The sequence below is a fragment of the Dendropsophus ebraccatus genome, chromosome 6, assembly GCF_027789765.1.
Source record: "Dendropsophus ebraccatus isolate aDenEbr1 chromosome 6, aDenEbr1.pat, whole genome shotgun sequence".
Lineage (NCBI taxonomy): Eukaryota > Metazoa > Chordata > Amphibia > Anura > Hylidae > Dendropsophus > Dendropsophus ebraccatus.
Window position 1 is genome coordinate 124,498,423 of NC_091459.1, and position 18,182 is coordinate 124,516,604.

Genomic DNA, 18,182 nt, shown 5'->3' on the forward strand with positions numbered 1-18,182 from the left:
GGTGAGGTCTCCAGAACTGGACACAGTATTCCAGGTGTGATGTCACTAGAGCTCTATACAGCGTAATCACAATCTCCCTCTTCCTACTGGTTATACTTCTAGCTATACACCCCAGCATACCATTATATATACAGCCTAGCATACCATTATATATATACAGCCCAGCACACCATTATGTCCAGCATACCATTATATATATACAGCCCAGCATACCATTATATATATACAGCCCATCATACCATTATATATACAGTCCAGCATACCGTTATATACATACAGCCCAGCATACCATTTTACATATACAGCCCATTATAGCATTATATATATATAGCCCAGCATACCATTATATATATACAGTCCAGCATACCATTATATATATACAGCCCAGTATAGCGTTATATATATATATATATATATATATAGCCCAGCATACCATTATATATATACAGCCCAACATACCATTATACATATACAGCCCAGTATAGCGTTATATATACAGCCCACCATACCATTATATATATACAGCCCAGCATACCATTATATATATACAGTCCAGCATACCATTATATATATATATACAGCCCAGTATAGCGTTATATATATATAGCCCAGCATACCATTATATATATACAGCCCAGCATACCATTACATATTTACAGTCCAGCGTACCATTGTATATATACAGCCCAGCATACTATTATATATATACAGCCCAGAATACCATTTATATATATACAGTCCAGCATACCGTTATATATACAGCCCAGCATACCATTATATATAAACAGCCCAGCATACCATTATATATATACAGCCCAGCACACCATTATACATATACAGCCCAGCACACCATTATATATATATATATATATATATATATATATACAGCCCAGCATACTATTATATATATACAGCCCAGAATACAACTTTGTGTGTATATATATATATATATATATATATATATATATACAGCCCAGCATATGATTTGCTTTTACCACTGCCTGGTTGCACTGGTGACACATTGTGAGGTGTCAGAAATCACTACCCCTAAATCCTTCTCCTCTGAGGTCTTTGCCAACACAGAACTGCGGATATGATACTTGGATAGAGGATTCCTCCTCCCTAACTGCATTATTTTACATTTGGAAACATTGAACTGCAGTTTCCATTTTTTGGACCACTTATCTAGTAAAGCTAAATCCTTTCACATATTACAGACATCTCCAGGAATATCAGATTTGTTCTGTGCTTATATTATTTACATGTAGTGTCTATAGACACAGAATGTGAACATTATCTGGACCAATCCATTGACTGTTTCCATTTGGGCACGCACCTCTCTCCTGCTCACATACAAGTGATTAGAAGTTGTAGTACCAGGCAGGACGTACATTGCACAATATACTTAAGCCTCTCCTCTAAGTAGATCCATTAAGTTTTTCTCACTCCCTTTAAGTAGCAACTTTCCCCAATAAGTTTCTGAAATCCATTCCTCAAGTGCCCTGTGTAAGTCACACACTGAGCTTCTTCACACCAGTATAGTGCCGGGTGCCAAGGGGGTCATCAACAAGCCTCCATATTCATTCAGTCCAGGAAGCTGAGACATAAGGAGCTGTTTGTGTCCTTACATAGAAGAGAAGAGATCCCATAACAAGAATTAGCATGGTGCCCACTACGGGTAATTTCCCCAACCCCCATGGGCTAATAATCCAGGTATGCATGCCCCTGATCGTTATGATACGGAGGAGACAATGCAGGTTTATAGCCCCCGACCACATGTCTCTAATTGTACAACCTGTAGGAAAGCTCCTACAAATTGGTTTAATGAACTCACATGACGCAGGTTACGTATTATGCAGGTCACCGGGTCAGGTGACAACCTTAGCCGTCCATCAAAACATAACATACTGCCGTCTAACAGGTCCCTGTGTCAGTGGATGGAGTGACGTAGGGAGCTTACGTTCTAAGGCAGAAAGTGTCCAAGTCACCTGGGGCCTCCATATATAATATACATGTATATGGTATACAGGGGTCCCCATATAGCGGGCCCCATATATAACATACTTGATAAAGGTGGTGGAGGCAACTGAAACGTTGCATCTGACCCTGTTTGGTTTGCTGTGCTGCACTTTTTGCTATTTTACCGTGAGATTAAATAAACCACATCTTATTTTCACTTGAAGACGTTTCAATGGCACACTTGAAAATGGTGGCGAGGTGCCACTGAAACATTGCGCCTTTGGAGTGCTGCACTATGACCAATTAAATAAATCACTGATTCTCACTGGCACCTACGTATTGTGACTGAACTGTGCTGCTCCTTTCTCTTTTTTCTATCTATCTATCTATCTATCTATCTATCTATCTATCTATCTATCTATCTATCTATTATCTATCTATCTATCTATCTATCTATCTATTATCTATCTATCTATTATCTATCTTCTATCTATCTATCTATCTATCTATCTATCTCCTATCTATCTATCTCCTATCTATCTATCTCCTATCTATCTATCTATCTATCTATCTATCTATTATCTATCTATCTCCTATCTATCTATCTATCTATCTATCCATCTATTATCTATCTATCTATCTATCTATCTATCTATCTATCTATCTATCTTCTATCTATCTATCTATCTATCTATCTTCTATCTATCTATCTATCTATCTATTATCTATCTATCTATTATCTATCTATCTATTATCTATCTTCTATCTATCTATCTATTATCTATCTATCTATCTATCTATTATCTATCTATCTATTATCTATCTTCTATCTATCTATCTATCTATCTATCTATCTATCTATCTATCTATCTATCTATCTATTATCTATCTATCTATCTATCTATCTATCTATTATCTATCTATCTATTATCTATCTTCTATCTATCTATCTATCTATCTATCTATCTATCTATCTATCTATCTATCTATTATCTATCTATCTATTATCTATCTATCTATCTATCTATCTATCTATCTATCTATCTATCTATCTCTCTATCCTGGGGGAATCTGAGGATTAGAGTAGAGGAACACTGCTATAAACCAGATCTTCTGAATCCCAGTCCTCATGGCCACCAACAGGTCATGTTTTGAGGATTTCCTTAGTATTTTACAGGTAGTATAATTATACCCAGTGCATCAGGTATTATCACAGCTTTGTATGGGATATAATCTATTGGTGGGCCATGAGGACTGGAACTGAGAAGCACTGCTCTAGATTACCCGGCATATCAGTGTGTTACACTGACAGTGGTTTTCAATTCTTTATTTCCCCTGTGGTGGCGCTGCAGGAGCATTGAACACTTGCTGGAAGGTCCTCTACAGATCACACATAATTACTGGGGGCTGGTGATCTCATGTGTAAGGAAAACTGTTATTGCAATATTTATTTATCTGATGGTCTTATTTTATTCAGTCCTCTTGCTTCTGCTGATGGTCAGCAACCAACTAGAACTACTTTCCAGCCTCTGCCGCACCACTGCAGCACTAAAATAGCCATGGCTTCCAAGTTACCACCAGCCTGCCTGATCTATACCTGTAAATCCTAAATGCATTTAGAGCTCAGTGAATTGTGAGAAAACAACAACACAATAATCCCCTTGGTATGCAGGCCGTCGCTTACGTACCTAACAAAAGGTGGGTGGGTTGAAAAGTTGTTTCTTAAAGGGAATTCCCATAAAATTACCATACCATCATATACTTCTGAGTATGTGGCCATTCTCCTTGCCTCCTAATGTCTATATTGACGTTCATCTCCCCTAAAATCTGTAGGGTCATCTTCAGGGTTATGCTTTAAATCTATGGTTTCTATTCACTCACACAAGCAGAGATATTAAACATAGTGACAACCTGAAGCACCAAGTGGATGAAAGAGTTGCACAACTTTTCATTATGAGTTTGAGTGGATTTTTTTTATTGTTAGTATAGTCTTTATTGTTACTATGACTGTTGAAGCCGCAGACTATTGGGAGTATTAGGAGTATTTAATGTCAGAAGATCTCAGCTCCATTACACTGACTCAGCACCAGAGCCAGGGCCTCGGGCTCCAGGTATTTCCTGACACTAGTCACCGCAGCCTATTGTCTTTTATGGTCGTTTTGTGTACTGAAGTTTTCTGTTGCAAGGTCATGAGGATTTCCAGGTATCAAAAATCAGGCTTTACGTACATTTAGGGGGACATTTACTAAGGAGTCTAATGTGTGCAACTATTCTAATGAGGATTGGTGTGTATTTAGTTCCAATATCTTGTGACTGATTTATTAAAGGGGTGCTCAAGCGTGGGGGGGGCACTTTTTGGGGGGACCGGGGAGGAGGTGGCTGAAATAAAAGGCGTCTACTTACCTCCCCTGTTCCAGCAGCGGGTCCTGCATCACGGCGCTCCGGTGCCCGGTTTACGTCTCAGGGCCGCTCGGGCGACGTCAGACACCAGGAAGCGGCCGGGAACTGGGCACCGGAGCGCCGTGATGCGGGACCCGCCGCTGGAACCGGGGAGGTAAGTGGACGTCTTTTATTTCAGCCACCTCCTCCCCGGTCCCCCCAAAAAAGTGCCCCCACGCTGGAGCACCCCTTTAACATGTAGCACTGCCATAGAGAATGTATCTAAGTAAAAAGTCGCAAAAATTGTGCAAGCATATTCACTTGGTACTGACAGACGTAGGCCTGCACCTGTTTGTGCGACATTTTTAAAAGTCGTAAATGATAAATTGGGCGCTAATCCCTGATTATGCAAACTTTTGGGTGAATACTCAAAACAGGCAGATTAGAAAATAAGTCGTAATTAAAAAAAACATTCGCCTGTGGAATACTGGTTCATAAATAGAACTTAGACCAAAAATGGGTGAAATATCCAATCATTCACCTAAAAATAGGCGCAAAGCTCTTGATAAATTTCCTCCTTAGTGTTTTTGTAAGAAGAAGGTTAAAGGGGTTGGCCACTTTATAGTAAAATAGTTCAGTGTAGAGTGTACTCACTGTATATACTGACACCATCTGCCTGTGTACCCTATAGAGCAGGGGTGGGGAACCTCCGGCCCGCGGGCCGCATCCGGCCCCTGAGACCTCCCGATGCGGCCCGCGGCCCGCAGCTCCCCTGTGACACGCGCTGCTCTGGAGGAGGAAGGAGCCGGCGCACACAGCATCCTCTGGTGTCTGTGACAGCTGCCGTGCTGTCTGTGTCGGCTCCTTCCTCCTCCAGAGCGGCGCGTGTCTTCAGTCTCCTGCGGGCTGCGTGCGATGACGTCATTTCATCGCGCGCCGCCTGCAGGAGAAGACCGGCACAGAGGACCTGGGAGAGAAGAGGACCTGGGCAGCGTGGGAGCGGAGGTAAGGTGAGTCGGATGTTTATTTTTTTTTATTTGGGGGTTAAATAGGCTACCAGGGACATGACTGATGGGGGGGATAACTAGGCTACCAGGGACATGACTGATGGGGGTTAACTAGTCCACCAGGGACATGACTGATGGGGGGGGGATATCTAGGCTACCAGGGACATGACTGTTGGGGGGGGGGGGATAACTAGGCCACCAGGGACAAGACTGTTGGGGGTTAACTGGTCCACCAGGGACATGACTGTTGGGTGTTTACTGGTCCACCAGGGACATGACTGTTGGGGGTTAACTGGTCCACCAGAGACATGACTGTTGGGGGTTAACTAGGCTACCAGGGACATGCCTGATGGGGGGGATAACTAGGCCACCAGGGACATGCCTGATAGGGGTTAACTAGGCTACCAGGAACATGACTGTTGGGGGTTAACTGGTCCACCAGGGACATGCCTGATGGGGGTTAACTAGGCTACCAGGGACATGCCTGATGGGGGTTAACTAGGCTACCTGGGACATGCCTGATGGCGGTTAACTAGGCTACCAGGGACAGGCCTGATGGGGGTTAACTAGGCTACCAGGGACAGGCCTGATGGGGGTTAACTAGGCCACCAGGGACATGACTGATGGGGGGGATAACTAGGCTACCAGGGACATGGCTGGGGGGGTTAACTAGGCTACCAGGGACATGACTGATGGGGGTTAACTAGGCTACCAGGGACATGGCTGGGGGTTAACTACAATAGCAGGGGCACTAGGGGAACAATACCTTGCCTTGCCCTGGGTGCTGCAAACCCCCGCTACTAACTGCCGCGCATGGTATGCGGCCCTCGAATGATTTTATTAATGCCCGACCGGCCCTCGACATGGAAAAGGTTCCCCACCCCTGCTATAGAGCTATCATATCAGACTCCCCTCCTCCAGGCTGTGCTGTCCTGCTCTGTGATGAGTCTGTCCATAAGATGGCTGACATGGAGGAGCATGTGACTATGCCCCGCCCCTTAGTTTCCACCACTGAGCCTATATATGGAGGACACTGGGGGCGGGGCATTATCACACGCTCCTCCATGTCAGACATCTTATGGACAGACGCACCACAGAGCAGGGCAGCACAGCCTGGAGGAGGGGAGTCTGATGTCAGCTCTATGAGGTACACAGGGAGCTGCTGTCAGTATATACAGTGAGTACACTTACTAATACTGTACACTGAGCTATTTTACTAAAAAGTGGCCAAACCCTTTAAGGCTGCACAGCACCTACTGAAAATGTCAAACATTTAGATCAGAAACAAATGTAGCAGAGCTGAAGCCCCAGCTGGATGGGTAGTTTCTCCTCTTCTCCCAGTTGGATGGTCAGTTTCTCTTCTTCCTTCAGCACAATAGGCAGTTTCTCATCCTCTCCCAGCTGTATGGGCAGTTTCTCTTCTCATCTTATGAAAGCTGAAACATATAACAGAGCTGAGCATAGAGCTAAAAGATATAACAGAGTCTTCTGTAGTGAGTGCCCGTCTGACTGATATTTAAAGCTGTGTAGCAGAAAGTCGACCTCATCCTCCATCGTTGCACTGTTGGTATATTGCGCTCTTAGTTATCAATTAGCCCAGTTTCAAATGGGTGTATTAGGACACATATTTTTCTTATTACAGTCACAAGTCCCGCTATGACCACATGATTGGGCAGTGCAGTTGGGCATGGACTTGCGATGCCTGTGTGAACCCGACCATACACCTAGAGATGACACAAGGAGGGTTTCCACCAGCTTGACGCTTGCTTGCAGTGAATTGTCTTCTGGCAGGGTTATTATTTTGTAACCTTTCTTTGCTTTCTCTACAAATGTCGTGCAAATAACGTGTGTCATAGCGGGTATGGCCGATGCCTGTGTGGTATGACGCACTGCAGCATTTATCTACACTCCCTCACCCGCATTGTCCAAACATTCAAGGATGTCACAGTTCATTTAATGCATTACCACCCGTTGTTATCTCTGCCGCATACCTAGGATGTAGAGAAAGCAATGAAGGGTATGACTACTTCATTATTGCTCCAACTGATATAATAATTGCTTATCTAGTGGTCCAGAAAAAAAAACATGGCTGCCATCTTCTAAAAACACAGCCACCACTGACTTCAAGTTGTGTTTAGTAACTCCATTCACTTCTATGGCACTGAGCTGCCCGGGTTCTAATAGATAAGGTAATAGGATCGGCCATAGCTGAGCCTCCACTAACCAAGGACCTGCAGCAGCCCTATAACTTACATGGCCGCTGATCAGTGACTATAGGAGGAAGCATCAGTGCGATACATACTCTAGGCCACATTTTCTGTTTTCCCCTTGTCACACATATCACCCTGAGGCTTTACCAGTAAATCTTCAGACATTTCGCACATGCTCACAGGGTTTGACATAGTTACCATATTTTATCTGTGATCTGTCATTCCTTGTCTGTATTCTAGAAAATGACTGCTCCCCGACTGTCCTCTCTAAGGGCATAAACCTGCTGCTGAACAAACATGGGACAATGTTAATAACCCAGCGGGAACTGCACAGCAATCACATACACAAAGTTATGTTACTTACCACGTACTTGTCTTCAGATACTTCGTGTAGATCTTTCATTTAAAGATATAAAACATTACAACCATAATAGACAATAACCTAATAAATTAGGTATGAGCGAATCTACAGTTGGAACGAGCGTTTTGTTTCTACATGTGCAAACTAGATTTTTTTTTAATAACACTAATAATACTCACAATAAAAAAATAATATTACTAACCTGTGCACAATACCTAACATATACCTAACATACATAACATACCTAACTATACTAAACCCCAGGTCCTGTTTCAATCCACACAAATAAATAAATTAATTAATTAATAAATACACCAATTGATTGATAAATGAATAAATACACTGATAGATAAATAAATACACAGATAATTCATAATAGAAGTCTCACTGGCACTACAGGTCCAAGGCTATTCCACTCAGTCAGATTTAGGCATAATGCCTTGAGAAATCTCTTGAAATCACGAAACGTGCGTGGGCCGGGAGTGAGCGCCTCTCCGATCTTACTGTTTTGTACTATTTGGTGAAATAAAGGTGAAGATTTTTAGGTGAGGTGCCGTTCTTCAATTTCTTCTGAATACTAAGTACACAGATAAATAAATAAATAAGTAAATAAATACACAGATAAATAAATACACAGATAGATAGATAAATAAGTAAATAAATACAAAGATAAATAAATAAATACACCGATAGATAAATAATTAAATACATAGATAGATAAATAATTAAATACATAGATAGATAGATAGATAGATAGATAGATACACAGATAAATAGATAAATAAATAAATACACAGATACAGTAAATAAATACACAGATAGATAAATACACAGATAAATAAATAAATATACAGATAAATAAATAAATACACCGATGGATAAATAAATACACTGATAAATAAATAAATACTTTTAACGTACATAAAAACATGGTCAAGTTTTTGTGTACGCTGAAAAAAAAAAAGAAAAAAAACACATCCATTTTGATACTTTTTCTTATAAGGAAAGTCAATGGTAAAACGGATCCAAACGGATTCTCATAAAACATATATGCACTCCAGGTGTGGTACCTGACCACTATGCTGACTAGGAATAAAGTGCTCCGGTCCCAGCCACCAAGGTTTCTGAATGCTCCATAGGCCCGTTCAGCATAGGAGAGACGGACCAACCTGGCCCACCCTGTCGTACACTTCTGTACTAAATACTAAGCTTCTGGGTAAGCCTCATTAAGTTCAAAACCCTTACTTATCAGCTGCTGTATGTCCTGCAGAAAGTGGTGTATTGTTTCCTGTCTGACACAGTGCTCTCTGCTGCCTCCTCTGTCCATGTCAGGAACTGTCCAGAGCAGAAGAGGTTTTCTTTGAGGATTTGCTACCGCTCTGGACAGTTCCTGACATGGACAAAGGTGGCAGCAGGGAGCACTGTGTCAGACTGGAGAGAATACACCACTTCCTGCAGGACATACAGCAGCTGATAAGTACTGGAAGACTGGTGATTTTTAAATAGAAGTAAATGACAAATCTATATAACTTTCTGACACCTGTTGATCTGAGAGGAAAAAACCTCACCTGAGTTCGACCTTCAAGGCGAGCACTAGAGATGAGCGAGCATGCTCGTCCGAGCTTGGTACTCGTTCGAGTATTAAGGTACTCGATGGTACTCATTGCTCGGACGAGCATCTCGCGATACTCAAGACAATGGCATCTTCCTCTTCCTGCATGTTTGGCGGCTTTTTTTCAGCCAATCAAGAGACTCCTTGGGAGCTCGTAGCATCACGTGGGACCCATACATGTCAATAGCAGCGTTAGGCTGGCCAGATCAGATGACCTGGGCATATAAGAATCAGGTCCTGCGGTGCTAGCTTCAGACGCAGGCTGGAAGAGATTAGGGAGAGAGCTGCTGTCTGTCAGGGAGAGTGTTAGGCAGGGAATTAGTGTGCGGTTAGGCAGGAATCCAACACGAAGAACCCAACAGACCTTCTAAGGGCTTAAAATTTTTAAACTTTTTTTTTTTTTTTTTGCTACTCTGGGCTGCTGGCTTGGACTTATAGTGCAGCTGTCAGTAATCATTTTGTCCTGTCGCTGACATTCTCTTGGCTGTCTGGGATCTGTAGTTCAGCTATACCTATTCTCACTGTGCCTTGCCCATCTTGGTCTGGGTCAGCAAAAATGTATTGAGGGCCACCACCTGGCCGTTGCCCATAATTTGGCATAATAATGCGATTAGGCAGCCTCAGAGGCATCCATACATGCGGCCCCTGCTGTTTCCTGTCCCCGTCCGTGGTGTTTCCATCATTTCCTGAGGTTTACAGGTTTTCACACAACCTTCCTGTGCAGAGCTTTGGTCCCCTGCAAAAATTCAATTTCCCATTGACTTCAATGGGGTTCGTTACTCAAAATATTCGTCTTGAGTATCGAGCACCCGAGCATTTTAGTACTCGCTCATCTCTAGCGAGCACTTGTCTCCATACTCCAGTTTAGAGACCTGATTTGTAATTTGCAAACCATTGAAAAGACAACGGCCACAATTGACGCTTCCTTCTCCCAACACTAAAGCAGAAAGAGTCCCATCAGATATGTAGGACATATCTTGTATCAGCTGTCAGGGTTCCCCTTTAATAACATCAGATATCACCAGGCACTGCCAATTTATCCGTATTAGCTTTAACCTGCAGCCATGAACTTTTTCCATTGCCTGATCCAGATTTCAGGGAAGTCAAAGCTGAGACGTTGTGTAATGATCTGTCGGCAGACGGACACACTGCCCAGGGGGTTGTATATACATGTCTCCACTGTTAGTTTATAGGATGACATCTACCATGTTTGGTTTTGGAATGTTCTAATATGTTCTATACCGTTCTTAGAGGTCTATGAGACAATGGACTAGGAGAGGTATAACCAGTACCAGTCAGAGGTATAGCCAGTGTATAGGGTTGTAGCTTACGGTGTTCACAAACAGAATATACTCTCAATCCTCATATTACAATATAGTTATGGAATACGTTTTGTTTTAAATGGCACATTCTCACATACTAGATATGAGTGCATATATGTGTGCGTGTGTGTGTATTTTCATGTACAGTATATTTAAAAAAGAAAAACACATATACATATTTAAAAAAAAAAAAAAAAAAAACACTTTTGTACTGCATTGATCCATTATCTCTGCATTCTATTGGTACAGCCTGCCAAGTCAGGAAAGTATGGGAGGCCTAGAAGAGTAGTGATAAGCGAATAGTATTCGATCGAATAGTACGATATTCACGCTATTCGAATGCGTTTGAATATCTGAATGATAACGCAGTATATATTCGATTTGCCCTGCCCCACCCCTGGCGCTTTTTCCCAGCAAATAAACATGCAGGGGGGAGGGACAGGCACTAGGAATAGGCAGGTGCGATGCCCTGACCCGTGGGGGTCACTTCACAGTGCAGGTGTTGTGAGCAGGCAGGAACCGGGGCAGCTGCAGGGTATCGGATTGTCACAGTATAGGGCCTGAGGATGGCACAGCTGAGGGACTGGTCTGCGGATTCTGCGATAGAATTGCTACTGGGCATGCGATTCTTCGCTGTACCTAGTTAGGGCACCAGTAAACGGACACCAATGCCAGGGTTCAGTAACAGCGGTGGTTACACTTTTATTGTAACTGAGGTAACTGGTAGCAACAGTCTCGTCCGGATGCAACCGGGTATATAGCAGACTTCTATAGACAGAGCTAAGGTGGTGCTGCATAGGCTGAGGTGAAACGTGCCGGATGATGGGAGTAGTAGTGAGAGAGGAATAGAGAGGCTGGGTGGATTTAGAGTACTTGCGGTATAAATCTTGACTTGATGAGGAAATGAATAACAGTAACGACACCCAGATGAGAGGATACTCCAGGCACTTGAGCAGACGGACAGCCAGGATCTGTTACAGCAGAGCACCAGGTCCACTCTTCTAAAGGTGAAGAGGGCCGCAGGAACACATCTGTCCTCTCCTGAGGACAGGGAGAAGAACACTTCCTTCCTCTCTGAGGTAAAGGACGGAACTGACTAGCAAGGGGAAGTCACATGGTACTCCTGGCCAAAGCTTGACGGCCATTGGAGGAACCATGGTTACAGGGCATGGTCACGTGATCCTCAGCCTTTGCATACCACTGCACAGAGTTAAACACATATACAATATACATGAACCTGAGAGTAATAGGGACTACATAGTCACAGTTGCAGTGCAAATAGTTTCCAGAACAGGCATGGCTGTATCAGCAAAAGTAAACTGACAGTGAGAAACAGATAGCGTGTTCTGGGACACTGCACAGGACTTTAAAAAAAACCTCTAACTGTGATTGGTTGGCTAAACTATGTCCCATCCTGAGTATAAGAATAGTGATTTCAGATTTGTGTCACTTGGAGCTAAAGAGGGACAGACTGTAGACCAGGGAGAGAGAGCTTTTAGGTGAAGTTAGGTAGGGAGGGACCCCGAAGAGGCCTTGTTAGGGCTAAAAGTATAAAAACCAGAGATTTAGAAGCTGTTGTGAGACAGACAGTGTGTTCAGACATCTACTGATGGATAATAGCGGGATAATAGCTGTTATCTTGCTACTACTGATTTGCGCAGTCTGCATCCTGTAAAGGAGTTTTACAGCTCTTTCATTTTATTATTGTAAAAAACTATTATATATCCGGTATACAGCTGTATACTGTGAGTGTGGGATAATACCTGTTATCTTGCTACTACTGATTTGTAGTTATCATTAATTTTCATTATTATGTATTTTACACTGCACCTGATACTGTACGTACCGCTAGACCGCAGTGTACACTTCTACTTTACGTTTATAATTTTTTCGTGAATGTTCGGTCAACACAAACACGAACCGATCACGATCATTTTTTTTTTTTTTTCGTGTTCGGGATCCGAACTGAAAATTGGGACGTTGGCTCATCACTAGTGTTAGATGTACCCAGGCATGCTTCCCCTGCTGTCCTATATGCACCCAGAGGTGTTGGCATCATTTCCAGAGGTGTCATTGGGCACTTGGTGACCTCCTAGTGGTCGAATCTTGATTTCCAGGTTCCAAGTATTTTTCTCCCATAGCCTAAAATGGGATTCGATATTCGTTCGAATATACCAATATCGGGAGCTATTCGAATCGAATTTCAAATTGTCGAATATTTTACTATTCGCTTATTTCTAAAGCAGAGGCCTCACACTGCGCTGACAATGTATTGCAGATGTATGCAGATGTATAAACCGAATATGTATAACCACCTATATACAGATACACATATAAACAAATGCACACATACTGTGATGTAGCTATAAGTATCACATCCTGGCAACCCAGGAACTCTTATGAGTGATTGGTCAGCGGTTTCTCAGTATGGAGTAACTCCGCCTGACTGCTGGACCCTGCACTTCTTACAGTCAGTAATAGACTCCGGATAATTCCTCATCTCACCTTCTGTATTCCAGTGTACTTATCATTTTTACTAATTCAATATACTCAAGATAGACGGTAGATAACCGTAGATTAAAGTGACAGCTGCAACATATCTTTCCATATAAGCTGACATCTGAACTTTGTTCCTTTCATTTGCAGATTCCTTACACCAGGAACACAATGCATCTTCAATGGATATGTATCTGTATACTGGGGTCTTGTTGGATCAGACCGACTGAGGGGATGTTTGGATCATGGGACCTGTCATCACTGCTGAACTCTATGGTGAGTGCAATAGATGGATAGAAGTTACATAGGAAGAACCTCTAGGAGGACTTCTTAAGTAATACCCTTAACAACTACAATATAGTGCCCATATAAAAAAAATGTATATATATATATATATATATATATATATATATATATATAAACTACTATAGTACTGCCTCCTATATACAAAAATATAACTACTATAATACTGCTCCTATATACAAGAATATAACTACTATAATAATGCTCCTATATACAAGAATATAACTACTATAATACTACTCCTATATACAAGAATATAACTACTATAATGCGGTTCAGGGAAGAAAAATAGCGCTGCACCTCACACCTATGGCTGATACTAGTGCCCCTAGGCTAAATAAAAAACACATCAGAATTTTGTGTATGAATTGATCAAGCCATACTGCCCCATGTACCTCGTGCCGGTATCTGATACACATGGGTCCCTACACTAAGTCCACACCGTGCCAGTCAGTGGCCACCAACCCCGCAGGCGTGCACAGTCAGGGAACGGGGGCCATGGGACGGCCCTGCGACCCCCATGCCACAGGACCAGACCTAAAAACACCACACCAGAACCCGGCCAGCACCGCCGGCGGAGAAGGTCGCCCCCAAACAGCACAAGTCTGGATGAGGTATTGCGCTCACCATAGCTGCTGCAGACCTTTTCCGCCGGCGGTGCTGGCCGGTTCTGGTGTGGTGTTTGTGGGTCTGGTCCTGTGGCATGGGGGTCGCAGGGCCGTCCCATGGCCCCCATTCCCTGACTGTGCACGCCTGCGGGGTTGGTGGCCACTGACTGGCACGGTGTGGACTTAGTGTAGGGACCCATGTGTATCAGATACCGGCACGAGGTACATGGGGCAGTATGGCTTGATCAATTCATACACAAAATTCTGATGTGTTTTTTATTTTAGCCTAGGGGCACTAGTATCAGCCATAGGTGTGAGGTGCAGCACTCTGTTTCTTCCCTGAACCGCATAACTACTATAATACTGCTCCTATATACAAGAATATAACTACTATAATGCGGTTCAGGGAAGAAACAGAGTGCTGCACCTCACACCTATGGCTTGATCAATTCATACACAAAATTCTGATGTGTTTTTTATTTAGCCTAGCGGCACTAGTATCAGCCATAGGTGTGAGGTGCAGCACTCTGTTTCTTCCCTGAACCGCATTTTGTTTCTCTCTTTTCTCCGTGTTTTTGCACTCCTCCTGGTGAGACCCACATGACCGCAATTAGCAGGAGACACCTGAGTGCACATGGTTTTAATCCCTCCTGTTTTTTCCCATTCTGTTTGCTGCAGCTATGGTGAGTGTAATACCTTATCCAGACTTGTGCTGCTTGGGGGCGACCTTCTCCGTCGGCGGTGCTGGCCGGGTTCTGGTGTGGTGTTTTTGGGTCTGGTCCTGTGGCATGGGGGTCGCAGGGCCGTCCCATGGCCCCCGTTCCCTGGCTATGCACGCCTGCGGGGTTGGTGGCCACTGACTGGCACGGTGTGGACTTAGTGTAGGGACCCATGTGTATCAGATACCGGCACGAGGTACATGGGGCAGTATGGCTTGATCAATTCATACACAAAATTCTGATGTGTTTTTTATTTAGCCTAGCGGCACTAGTATCAGCCATAGGTGTGAGGTGCAGCACTCTGTTTCTTCCCTGAACCGCATAACTACTATAATACTGCTCCTATATACAAGAATATAACTACTATAATACTGCCCCCTATATACAAGAATATAACTACTATAATACTGCTCCTATATACAAGAATATAACTACTATAATACTGCTCCTATATACAAGAATATAACTACTATAATACTGCTCCTATATACAAGAATATAACTACTATAATACTGCTCCCTATATACAAGAATATAACTACTATAATACTGCTCCTATATACAAGACTATAACTACTATAATACTGCTCCTATATACAAGAATATAACTACTATAATACTGCTCCCTATATACAGGAATATAAGTACTATAATACTTCTCCTATATACAAGAATTTAACTACTATAATACTGCTCCTATATACAATACTATAACTACTATAATACTGCTCCTATGTACAAGAATATAACTACTATAATACTGCTCCCTATATACAAGAATATAACTACTATAATACTGCTCCTATATACAAGAATATAACTACTATAATACTGCTCCTATATACAAGAATATAACTACTATAATACTGCCTCCTATATACAAGAATATAACTACTATAATACTGCTCCTATATACAAGAATATAACTACTATAATACTGCTCCTATATACAAGAATATAACTACTATAATAATGCTCCCTATATACAAGAATATAACTACTATAATACTGCTCCTATATACAAGAATATAACTACTATAATACTTCCTATGCGGGTATAATAAAGTACCCAGCTTGTTTGGATTTATGTAAAATTCACCTTCCAGATCTGTCCAAGCTCACAAATCTTTAGTTTTTTCCGAAGTAGCTAATTTAATCAGGCTGAACAATAGTTTTGGCTCTTTTACCGGAAAAGTAGCTGGAACCTGACATTTCTCTATATAAGGATAGGAGAATGGTGACGTGAAGAATCACTTCTCCTCGGTGTTTGGTCTGGGTCAGAACAAATATCTCATAGAACTCGGAGACATCCTGCAGTAATTACCATTTCTATGGAACATGAAATATGATTTCTCGGCTCGCTCCTGGCAGAACAGATGTTGATTCGCTCTCCTCGTTGTGGGAGTTCAGTGCGCTGCCAGCTCTACAACCAGCATCACGGCTATTAGGTTGTTACGCTCTCCCACTGACCTCACTCCTCGCTATTTGGTTTTGGGATCAAGGTGTTTGATTGGGAAACAGCTTATAAATTACACACAGGGACGTTTATACTGAACACTTTGCTGCCGGTGGTTCCAGAATTTTTGGAATTTATTAAAGTGGTTGAACTATATAATTTTTTTTTTACTTTGTTTTTTTTGTAATAGTTTTTATAGGTGTACTTTTTGGTACATAAAATAATGGTTTAATATAAATTATTTCTTTTATAGCTTTATGTTGTACGGCATACAGAGATATATCATCATAAATTATTTACTGTACCGGTTCTTAACGTGTCACTGTCGTTTTGTTTTTTGCAGAAATCAATAGTCCAGGTGATTTTATGATACTGTGTAATTGGGTCTATTAGGCAAATATGCCATTATCTGCATTCAAAAAGACTTTTCCCAGGTCCCTCCCCCCCCTCTCATTTACTGCTCATTATCAGGAAATCTCAACTTTTTTACATCAGTCGAGCCCTGTGTAACCTATGGAGAGGGGAAGGGGGAGGAGAGAGATTAGTCGCCAGCATAGAGCAGAGAACAAAAGATTACACAGTGGGAGCTGTGTGAAAGCCACACAGGTCAGAGAGGTCAGTGCTGACTTCAGAGGAGATAGCCCGGTGATGTAGCTGTAAATTAACTCTTTATTGTCCTGTTTTGGTGCCTCATCTCCTTCCACCCCTCCCCTCTCCATAAGAGAACCATGAAGACAGGGGGGGAGAGAGCTTCAAACTGCTTTTTCATGATAAAAATAAACACAATTATGTTTCTTAAAATCGCCTGTACTACTGATTTCTGCAAAAAAAATGTAAACAACAGTGACACTTTAAAGTCATAAAAATAGTACAAATGCATACTTGAATTTGATTATAGGGGTACTCCGGTGAACTTTTTTTTTTTTTTTTTTTTCAAATCAACTGGTGTCAGAAAGTTACACAGATTTGTAAACCACCACCAGGTATCTCTAGGGTTCAATCCCATTCTTTCTCCGACCCAACTAACATGATTAAATGAAATCAACTTTATTCTATGTCAAAATTAAAATCTTAGAGCCCAGCTAGCCCTGTTATACTGCCACGTACTGACTCTGTCTGCTAGCCAACAGTACATGTCTCTCTGTGTATCTAACATTGCATCTGTCTAAAGGCTGCTGCGTTCTGCTAAAATCATATGCATTACCCTCCACCCGACGTTTCAACAAATGAGTGGCTTTGTCAAGGGCTTTGTAGACTGGACGCTGCCCGCTGTCCCGGGGACGGGACTGACCCCTAGAGGTTCCTGGTGGTGGTTCATAAAATATACCACTCCCTACCCAATAGGTTTTAATGCTGCAATAGTTTTGTTTTGTTTTTTTAATACAGAAATGTAATTGTTATTTAAAAAATCTCAAGTATTCCAGTACTGATCAGCTGCTGTATGTCCTGCAGGACATAGTGCTCTCTGCTGCCACCTCTGTCCATGTCAGGAACTGTCCAGAGTGGTAAAAAAATCCTAATAGAAAAACCCTTTTTCTGCTCAGGACAGTTCCTGGCAGCAGAGCGCACTATGTCAGACTGGAAACAATACACCACTTCCTGCAGTACATATAGCAGATAATATGTACTGGAAGACCTGAGAATTTTAAAAAGAAGTCATTTACAAATCTATATAACTTCCTGACATCAGTTGATTAAAAAAAATAAATCTGGAGTATCCCTTTAAAAATTCTAAAAATAACCAAAATGTC

General features: G+C 42.1%; 1 protein-coding gene across 4 annotated transcripts in view; it reads left to right on the forward strand.

The window, feature by feature from the left end:
• The window catches only part of LOC138796001 (adhesion G protein-coupled receptor F5-like), a 154,077-nt gene that overhangs the window by 94,589 nt on the left and 41,306 nt on the right, over positions 1-18,182 (forward strand). For all 4 annotated transcript variants that reach the window (XM_069975838.1, XM_069975835.1, XM_069975834.1 and 1 more), the window contains one exon: positions 13,497-13,622. In XM_069975838.1, the coding sequence (XP_069831939.1) occupies positions 13,518-13,622 (105 nt within the window). In that variant the 5' untranslated portion in view covers positions 13,497-13,517. The remainder of the gene's footprint in view (positions 1-13,496; positions 13,623-18,182) is intronic.